General features: G+C 42.4%; 1 protein-coding gene across 1 annotated transcript; it reads left to right on the top strand.

The window, feature by feature from the left end:
* Nucleotides 1-1,786: 1,786 nt before the first annotated feature.
* Nucleotides 1,787-10,303, top strand: BUB3 (BUB3 mitotic checkpoint protein; the record flags this gene model as incomplete). Its single annotated transcript, XM_080694553.1, has 6 exons — nucleotides 1,787-1,981; nucleotides 2,527-2,596; nucleotides 3,756-3,907; nucleotides 6,655-6,813; nucleotides 9,425-9,602; nucleotides 10,083-10,303. The coding sequence occupies 6 exons, from the start codon at nucleotides 1,787-1,789 to the stop codon at nucleotides 10,301-10,303; spliced, it is 975 nt and encodes a 324-aa protein (XP_080550679.1).
* Between the last annotated feature and the right edge of the window lie 445 nt (nucleotides 10,304-10,748).

The raw sequence follows: 10,748 nt of genomic DNA on the forward strand, positions 1-10,748 counted from the left end.
AGGGATCCAAATAAGTCAGGAGATAAAATTATTTAGCTAAAGTTAAAATGGAAGTAAGGCACTGCATTTAAAATTTTTCAACTTGGCCATTAACTTGCTGGAAGAGATAAAATAGAGGACTGGTGAGGAAGGTCAATAACCTTTTAGCACCTGTATCATCAGTGCAATAGGTGGGAGGGCTGTTGTGCGCATGTTTATTGTCAGCAATCATAGACATGCATTCAATTCAGAGTGCGTGAATACACAAAGATCAACAGCTTTTGGTAATATGCCTTAAATGTTAAATGCTTTAAACCAACAATAAGACTTTCTAATCAAAGACAGTGAAAAACAGGCTATAGCCTGGACTACACTGGAAAATTTCAGTATGACTTTGAGACCCACGAGTAACTCAGTCACTGCATTCAATTGATTAAGTATTGCTTTTATTTGAGATAAAATTGCTTCTCAATATGGAAGCAACCCTAGTGGTCCTCCTATAACTGGAGGACTCTGGAAACAGAAAATGGAGCAACCTGAGCCCACAGCCTTGCAGGGAGGCAGGTGGAAGGGGAGAGGCTTGTCCTTGGCTCCTGAACATATCTAGAAAATAAACTGTTTGAGGTTTAAGGTGCTGTAGAATATTTGTTTCCCAGTCTGTTCACCCTTCTAGACTGGGAATTCCTCTAGGGCAAGGCAAGAAAGGCAAGGACTGGTCTGATTAGATGCATCTTTCTAGATGTTGTGGCTAGGCCAGGCACACAGTGGAGGCTCAACAAATGTGGAAAGATGGGATGGAGAGATAAATTATAATAGAAATAAGAATTAGTTTTTATGGGATGAACAGAACTTAAGACAGCGGGATTGTAAGACCCTGGTTCATAGGTGGAAATACCAGGAGTATAAGAAATCAAGGCAAAAAAGTGCAATTGACTGGAGCAGGTATTTCTTTCTCTACTTCAGTTTTTGTTTTGTTTCAGGGGCGTGTGCAAGGCCTTAGGAGTGTCGACCAAAACAGGTGTTTAGTGTTTGAGAGCCTGAGGGCAGAGCTGGAAGACTATCTTTCCCACCTACTATTCAGAAGACTAGCAGGGCGTCGACTCTCGAAAAACTACACGTCCCAGCATGCCGTGCACGGGCGTGGGCGTGCGTGAGCTCAGTCTTGGCGCAAAGCTCCTTGGGAGATGTAGTTTCTGCTTGAGCTCGAGGCCCACAACGTGGTGGTAAGACCAGACCATGTGATCGGAAAAACCGCGGTTTCCCTTTGAGCCGGAACTGGATGACTGTGTCGACCGATGCCAGACAGCTGAGCGGACCAATCGGCTTCCTAGAGGGAGCCGTTGTCTTTTGAAAGCAGCCAATAGTAAACCTACGCTGGAGCTTCCTTTCCACCTCCTTCGCCCAGGCAGAGAGTGTTCGGAGCGAAGCGGGGAGGCGGCTGCGAGCGGCTGGGACGTTGTTTGGGAAGGGAGCTCAAGGTAGCGGGGCGAGGCGGCGGGGCGCAGGGGCGGACTCCCTGCGGGCCCTGGGGGCACCCCGCTTCGGTCCTTTGGCCTTCCTTTGTCTCGGGGCGCCGGCGGAATGGAGGAGGCCGGGCCGGTGCGGGCCCCTTGGCGGGCGGGCAGGGGGCTGGGGCTAGGTTAGGTGGGGCGCGGCGGCGGCGCGGGGGTCGGGGCGCGGCGGGCCCGGGGGTCCGCGCAGGCGCACTCCTCGCCGGCCCTGCGGTGGGGGTTGGGGGGTCCCCGGCGCTCCCGCTCGGCCAGGCTCGCGCCCGGGCCTCTGACCGCGCTGGGCGCCTGTTCTGCAGATGACTGGTTCCAACGAGTTCAAGCTGAACCAGCCGCCGGAGGACGGCATCTCCTCGGTGAAGTTCAGCCCCAACACCTCCCAGTTTCTGCTGGTGTCCTCCTGGGACACGTCGGTGCGCCTCTACGATGTGCCTGCCAACTCCATGCGGCTCAAGTACCAGCACACGGGCGCCGTGCTGGACTGCGCCTTCTACGTACGTGGCTGGGGTCTGCGCCTCCCTGGTACCGGGTTAGAGTAAGCCCCGTCGGTGGCGTCCCATTTCCAGGATTGGGAAGGGGTTTCTGTCGGGGGAGTTATTTGGACGGCTCTAGAGCTACGTGGGGGCACCTGCTTTGAGCCAGGTACCCGTTTTCTTGTGTTTGGCGTCGGAGACTGGCAATGCCCTCGAACTCGGTTTTTCTAAGTTCAGCCTTATGGGGTAAAGTAACGCCGTGAACTTTTTGGAAATAGGACAAATGGATAGGAACTTTGCAACCAGACTGATTGGCTGCCTTATTAAAGGGAACATTTAGAAGGCATGCCTGTTTACTGAGCTCCTGGGGTCAACAGGATGAGGCACCCTTCCCTTAATTTGCTGATCTAGTAGTTTTTGTGGCCACTTGCTTATTTGTTTACAGTGAAAAATGTGGTCATTGGATATCATCTTGAGCATTACTTGATGGCTGGCTGTAGGAATAAGAACTTTGAAATGCTTTTCAAAGCCATGTAAGTTTTAAATGGTTTGCCATTATTTTGTAGGATCCAACACATGCCTGGAGCGGGGGATTAGATCATCAATTGAAAATGCACGATTTGAACACTGATCAAGGTATTATGACCACATGTATACCAGTTTTTCTTCATTAGACTGTAAGTGTTTACATAGGAAGAGTAGTTGCTGAATTGCTTAGTTACTGAGTTGCTTAGGTACAGGTAAAACTGACACGAATTTAGGAATCTTTTTGTTAAATCAGTTAGTGGACACAAAATGTTATGCATTTTCTTATTTTTTTTTAAAAATAAAGCCCATTTTGATCACCATCCTAAATGTTTGCCTGAAGTGACAAGTATTTGACATTTATTTTCTCCTTTGAAGTGGACTGGATTCTATAGTGGCCCATGTTTTTTGGATTTTTTAGGATAATGCTGATATTAATTCATTCTTGTATCCTTAGTAGGTTGCATGGAGTTTGGCACATAGTAGACAATTAGATGAGTTGAATTAGTAAATGAAATTGTGAAGGTTAAAATTGGTAGGTAAGAAGTTATGTATTTTTTGCCCTGCCATGAAAACCAATGATTGTAAGACTTCACTGAATAACACCAGTTTCCTGTAAGCACTGGCCTCATGTGTGAGATAAATGTCAAGCTCCAAAATTGAATTCTTCACTCAGCTCTTCAATTCAGTAAGTCTTCTCGAACACCTACTGCGTACCAGACCTTTCAGTCGATACAGGCAGAGATACAGAATTAAACAAGGTTTCTGATAAGAAATCTAGAATTCAGTGAGGAAAATAATAGACATGCCACCATTGATTTTCCTTCCTTTCTTTGGATTGAACTCAGGGCATTCTACCTCCAAGCAACTCCCCCAGTACCCTATTTTTTGAAATTTTTCTGTTTTGAAGCAACTTGCTAAGCTGCTGAGTCTGGCCTCCAACCTGTGATCTTCCTTTCTCCGACTCCCAAGTACTGGGATTACAGGCATCTGCCTCCACACTGGAAACATGGCACCTTTTTAATGTAATGTGGAATTCAGGTTACCCTTTGGTACACGCCCTGCTAGTGAGTCACTGTGCCCTCTAAGGTGAGCATGAACTGGAAGGAATGGATAACTTTTTATAGCCCTGGAGAGATTTTTCTGCATGCAGACATTTTCCGTGGAGTTGGATGGAGTCGAGTCATTACAGTTGAATGTCCCTTTCATTTGAGGAATCTTTTGTTGAGTTGAGGAAGTAAAGCTGAGGTGTTGGGCTTTTTTCCTATAGAAAATCTTGTTGGGACTCACGACGCCCCCATCAGATGTGTTGAATACTGTCCAGAAGTGAATGTGATGGTTACTGGAAGTTGGGATCAGACAGTTAAGTTGTGGGATCCCAGAACTCCTTGTAATGCCGGGACCTTCTCTCAGCCTGAAAAGGTAGGATCTCTGTGTTCATCAGAGGAATTATAGCCCTTGGGGTGCTTTGTCTTGATGCATGTTTGATGAATATGCCGTGAATTTAGATGTAGGAATTGATAGCAGTCTCTTTTATAAACCCAACTGCACAGAAATGCTTGAATGTAAAGGAAATTAACTTTGGGGTTTGGGTCATATTTTTTCTGTCAGTTATACCTGTGCTGGAGAGCGCAAGCTTTAATGATCCTGCTTCTGTGTATTGTTAATGCTTCAAATCTCAGGACTGAAAAGCAGCTCCCCGACTTTTCAGAGAAGTCCTTTAGCAAAGACTGTTCGATTGTCTTAAATTGGGTTTGACGTGCCCAGAGCAGAAGATGGGATGGAGCAGCGCTCGTCATTTGTAACCCGAGGGTTCATTTGAGTTGCTCTTGGGAATGTGACTCGCTATCATTTCAGGTTTAGTGAGAAAGGCATCCGTTCTTTGGCTTTTACTGTTAGTGTATACATAAATATTTTGAATGCCGATAATATTTCATTTGAAAGCTTTTTTCAGTGGAGCTTTTTAAAACAAACTTTGTGTATTCTAACCTTTTGAAATGTATGAGGAAAGTAATTTAGTATTGCTATACAGCAGACTTTTTCGGGGGGTAGTTAAAGATGGATTATTTTAGCAGTTTAAAGGTATCTTTCACTTGAACCCATTTCCTCTGTAAATATACTCTTCAGTTCTTGTTAGCCATCGTTATATACAGTTGTGCATCCAAAGAGCCATTATTTTTGTCACATCATAGTTGAATCTACTCTTGGCAAGACCTTTGTTCAGAATAAAATAATTGCATTGTTTCTAGTTTTGATTTATGGTTGTATGTAACATGTTAAGAACTGTGATAAATTGCTGACAGAATATCATATAATGGACAGCTGCACTGAATCAAGCTGCTTATTGGTTCAGCAAGGTTCATTATGTCACTTTTTTAAATACTTTCTTTGATAAATGTATATGCCTAGTCCGTAGCATGACAGTGGTTTCACGTGATTTATGATCGGTGGGGATAGAAAGCACTATTAGAAGCTTGTGTCACCTGTATAGTAAAGATTTAAGGTAAAGTTCCTGATAATGATTGTACCATTATAAATCGCTCTCTTTCTGGATTCTGTGTTTAAAGTTTGGTACTTCATACATCTTAGATTAATTTTTGTTTTTCTACAGACATTTTGTTTGTGAGTAAACTATCATGAATCTTACCATATTCCTCATATTTAAGTCTGCAGAAATTAAATCTGTTAATTCAGTCTTTTTCATTCTTATTTTCCCTTGGCTGCCTTGGTCGTTGGGTTTTTAAGGCCAGGTTGTAGATTGCTGTTGGGACATTGAATCTTTGGCTGATGATCTGTCCTTCACAAGTAGCCAAGTGGCTAATTACTGAGTGTTGAAGAGATGTCATGGGCTTCTACTTTTTTTTACTTTCGGCTGTGCTGGGGATCAAATCCAGGGCCTTGTGCATGCTAGGTGAGCACTCTACCACAGAGCTACATTCTCAGCTCCCTCTATGGTTTTTAAAGCAATTCTTCAGGTTCTGAAGATATTAGGTGAGTTTTGTTATTTAGTAATTGAAATTATAACCACAGTATGGGTCAGAAGTCTAGATGTGAAAGCAGTGCTGAGCATGATCTGGGGATTACTTTTTGTCATCTTGTTCATGAATTTGGTACCTCTGTTCTCCAGTAAACATTTGCAGATTAACTACTGAATGTTTTGCTTGCAGGAAATCCTATGACTTACCGTAAAGAACTTTTTGTGGGTGTTTTAATTTTCAAGAAAAGTCATTATAAGAGGAAAAAGTAGATGTTTTTAGGGGATAATTTTTTTTAAATTTCCCTTAAGATGAACTTCTCTTTCAAATGTTAAGTATGTCAGGGAACAAGAATTGTTGGGCTTTGCCACATGCCAGGCTGCTGTCCTTTTATTTACCTATTTATTGTGGTTCTGGGTGTTGAACCCAAAAGTCTCATGCATGCTAGGCAAGCACTCTGCCATAGCACTACATCTCCAACCCATCCACCCCACCCCTTTTTATTGTTAATTTTGAGACAGGGTCTTGCCAAGTTGACCATACTTTAACTTGTGACCTTCCTGCCTCAGCCTCCAGTGTTGCTGGATTACTGGCATGCACCACCTTGCTGGGAATCTTTTTAATTTTGAGTTTATGTGTCTCCAAAAGCAAGAGCTAGTTGATTTCTCCCTCCCTCTACCTACCTGCAAGGCCTATTCAGTGAAGTGGCCAGGAAGAGTCAAGATCTTAAGAGTTATAAAATGAAGTCTAAAAGATGGTCATAGAAAAATAACTTGGGAAATTATTATTTTATGAAAAGCCAGAAGCTCACTGAAAGGTCTCTTGAATTATTTTATGGCTTTTATTGTCTCTTTTGAGTGTTTTTTACACTTAAATGTCTAAATGAAACAAGGCTGACAAAAGTTACTTAATTTGTTTTAGTAATGAAGAAAATGGAGTCTTCAAAAGTTCTTTACAGGATTAATTAGAATGTACTTTATATAATTCTTGGTCAAGTATTACGAATGTCCTGGATTGGCTATTTTGTTTTTGCATGACTTGGTTTAAATAACTACAGTATCTTGAAATTGGTACTGTGTTTGGGAATCTGATCAGCTAAATTTTTTTTATGATTAGATGTATTTTTTATTTTGGAGCAAAGTCCCATTTTCAGGAAGTAGATGATTTTCATCACCTTTTCATCTCCCCTCGAAGGTGTATACCCTGTCTGTGTCTGGAGACCGGCTGATTGTGGGCACGGCCGGCCGCAGAGTGCTAGTGTGGGACTTACGGAACATGGGCTACGTGCAGCAGCGCAGGGAGTCTAGCTTGAAGTACCAGACTCGCTGCATCCGAGCCTTTCCAAACAAGCAGGTACCCACCCAGCCCTCTCTCTCTCCTGGGATTTGAACGTAGTAAGATTTCATGTAATAAGATTTGAGCACTGCCTTTAAAGCTTTTGTTTTGTTTTGTTGAGTAGTGATTTCGAGTTTGCTATTAAGTATATTCGCATTTAAAATTTTTACAATCTCTTGTTAAAAGATAATATGTTGACCTCCATTTTAGAAAATACTTTGATACTTAGGTTAAGTAAATCACACAGGCTCACTTGATAGTTTGAATAGAGGTATTCTGATTTCTATTGATTCTGACCTGGGATGCTTGATAGGGGTACAGTAATCAGTGTTTTGCAGACATTTCAGTTCATACACCAGTGAATTAAAACTGAAATCCAGAAATTTAGGTTTATGGAATATGTTTCTTTTTCCTTTCTATAACCCTAATATTAAAGTTCTTTGTGTCTTATGGTAAAAGAACTTTGTGGGTATTTTGTGTGTGTGGAGGGTACTGGGGATTGAATCCAAAGCTCTACTTTTGAGCTACACCCCAGCCTTTCTAATTTTTTGATTTTTTAATTTTAATTTTAATTTTTTGGTGGTACTGGGTGTGGAACCTAGAGGCTTTCTACCTCCGGGCTATACTCCCAGACCTATTTTTTAATATTTTATTTGGAAACAGGATCTCACTAAGTAGCTGAGGCTGGCTTCGAACCTGTGCGATCCTCCTGTCTCCGCCTCCCAAGCGCAGGGATTACAAGTGTGCGTCACCATGCCCGGCCTCTAATTTTTTAAATTTGTGGTATTGAGGATTGAACTTGGGCATTCTACCTCTGAGCTACACCCTCAGTCCTATTTTATTTTTTATTTTGAAGCAGGGCCTCATCAAATTGCTGAGGGCCTTATTAAGTTGCTGAGGCTGGCTTTGAACCTGAGGTCCTTCTGTCTCAGCCTCCCAAGTACTAGGATTACAGATGTGCACCACCACGCCTGGGTCTGTCTTTTTTGTGTGGGTGTGGAACTGGGGATGGAACCCAGGGGCATTCTACTTCTGATCTACACCTTCAGCCCTATTTCTTATTTTGAAGCAGGGTCTCACTGAGTTGCAAAGGGCCTCACTAAGTAGCTGAGGCTGTCAGCAAACTGCGATCTTCCTGTCTCAGCCTCCCAAGTGCTGGAATTACAAGCGTGCACCACCATCCCTGGCTTTATTTATTTATTTTTTTAATTTTGAAAAATGGTCTTTATGAATTGCTGAGGCTGGCATCAAACTCATAATACTCTTGTCTCAGCCTCCCAAGTGCTGGGATTAGAGGCGTGCTTTACTCTCCTTGGTGAACTTTGTGGAACAAAGAAAAAGAACTCAGAGGTTAGAGAGGCAGTGCCTTTCATATAGACTGTGCGTGTGCGTGTGCGTGTGCGTGCGCGCATTGTGTGTATACATGCATGTGATGCTGGAAGTGGAATCCAGGGCCTCACACATGCTAGGCCGGCACTCTACCACTGAGCTGCATCGCCAGCTGTAACGCCTAACTTGAGGTACAAAGTGAGCTTCCTTCCATCTCTGAAAGGTCAGCCTCGTTGGTGACCTCCCTCGTCCCCTCAGTCTTTAACCTTGTAAGGGTAGCTGGTGATGTGGTCAGGTGCAATAGGAATTCGCAAGAGAAGTCATGCAAACATCAGGTATGTTTGAAATCATGGCTGTCCTTTAGTGGCTGTGGAATTTGAAGCAGTTCAGCCAGTTATTCTCTTAGCTCTTTATTTTAAAAGTCCAGTTTCTGAAATGGTGATCACAGGTTTTTTTTTTCCCCCTGGAAACTGTAAATTTGCAGTCATGATAAGGAATTGTACTTAGGTGAAACTTAGAGATTTTAAGTGCGTGAATAAAAATATGCTTGCATTATAAAAATTATTTTTATATCTGTAAGATTTTCTATAGGATTATCTCCATTTTATAATGCAAAGTTAAAATAGGATTTGCTGAGTGTTTCTTATGAGCAGTTTTTAGGAGTAATTTTCATATTTTGAATTAAAAATTAAAGATAGAAAACATTTCATATTCAGCTGTTTCATCTTGTTACAGCATGTTGCCATTTCAAGGAAGCGTGAGAAAAGGTTTGAAATTGTCAACCGTCTTTGGCCGTTTCTGGAAGGGGCAGACCTGACTTGCTGTAGTAAATGTAAGAGGTGGAGCAGCTGAGTTGGAGGACTGGTGTCCCGCCCCGTTTGGGTCACTGATGCTCCCGGTGCAGGGAACAGTTCCTACAGTCGTTAGAAATGAAGAGCCATACAACACAGAAGAATATATTTTACGTGAGGAAACAAATTTGAGTGCCCTTCTGGATAGGAAACAAATAACACTGAAATACTTAGAGTTTTTGCTTGAGTTAGACAAAATAAATGGATGGTTTTGATCACGTGGAAGGCACTGGTCGAATGGTAGTAGCCTTAGTTTTTTATAAAGCAGGTTTAATGTTTTTAACTTTTTGGAGTTGTCATAACTATCAACACAGTGTAAGCACTTGGTCAACACTGGCTTCGCTCTCTGTTTCTGAAGTGATCTTTAGTGTGGATTGAATTCGGGAATGAGTGCCTGACTTTTGGAAGCTGGATTTTACACCTCTTTTGTCCCAATTCCCCCTCGGCAGGGCTACGTGTTAAGCTCCATCGAGGGCCGAGTGGCAGTTGAGTACTTGGACCCGAGCCCTGAGGTGCAGAAGAAGAAGTATGCCTTCAAATGTCACCGGCTCAAAGAGAACAGCATCGAGCAGATTTACCCCGTCAACGCCATCTCCTTTCACAACGTCCACAACACCTTTGCCACAGGTCAAGTGCGGCCGCTGACTTATGTCTGATAAAATTGCCTGGCTGTAAAAATTAGCAAAACACCATTTATGTTTAGGAAGGATTACTTTTTAAATCAGTACTTGTTTTTTAGGTATTGGGGAAATCTAGTGTAATACTTTTTAGGAAAATAGAGTTTCTGTGATCTTAAAAATTAGCTGTTGCCGGGCGTGGTGGCGCATGCTTATAATCCCAGCCTTTGGGAGGCTGAGTCAGGAGGGTTGCAGTCCGTGGACAGCCTCAGTGCTACTTAGTGAGGCCCTTTGCGACTCAGTGAGACCCTGTTTCAAAAATAAGGATAAAAAAATAGGGCTTGGGGTGTAGCTTGGAGGTTGAAAGCCCCTGGATTCCATCCCCCCAGTACTGCAAAAAAAAAAAAAAAAAAAGCTGTTTGTCAAAGGTTTGGTTTATTTCAGTATCGGGTGTTAAGGACCATCTTAACAATTTCGAAATTACTTGCAGGTGGTTCTGATGGATTTGTAAATATTTGGGATCCATTTAACAAGAAGCGACTGTGCCAGTTCCATCGGTACCCCACCAGTATCGCATCCCTTGCCTTCAGTAACGATGGGACCACACTTGCAATAGCATCATCATATATGTATGAAATGGATGACACGGAGCATCCTGAAGATGGTATCTTTATTCGCCAAGTGACAGATGCAGAAACAAAACCCAAGTGAGTATGCTTCACCTGTATTTGAGCCTTTTCTTGCATTCAACCCAGGATTTATTAATTTTTCTAAATTCATGAATAGCATTGTTGATGCCTGCTCGATATTACAGCTGACTGTAGGGTTGGAGTTGATTTTATCTTGTTCTCCCAAGCTTTCAATATCCGTAGGTTGATAGACGTCTGATGGATAAAATTGTGCCTAGTTGTTTTGTAGAGAAGAATGTCAAACTCTCATTCTTCTTGAATAGGCTCTATTATTTGAATCTCTGGAGTTATTACTAGCTCATTGCTTCAAAATTAAGTTGAGGAATTCAAGAATAATTTATTTTAGTAAATTCTATTTAAGATATTTAAGAATTTGAACTGCCAAAAATCTTTCCTCTCTACAGAGATTGTTTCTATAGTATTTACACAAAGTGAATGACCTTGAGGTCTTATTGAAAACCCAGAGT

Source organism: Muscardinus avellanarius (genome assembly GCF_963383645.1).
Source record: "Muscardinus avellanarius genome assembly, chromosome: 4".
NCBI lineage: Eukaryota > Metazoa > Chordata > Mammalia > Rodentia > Gliridae > Muscardinus > Muscardinus avellanarius.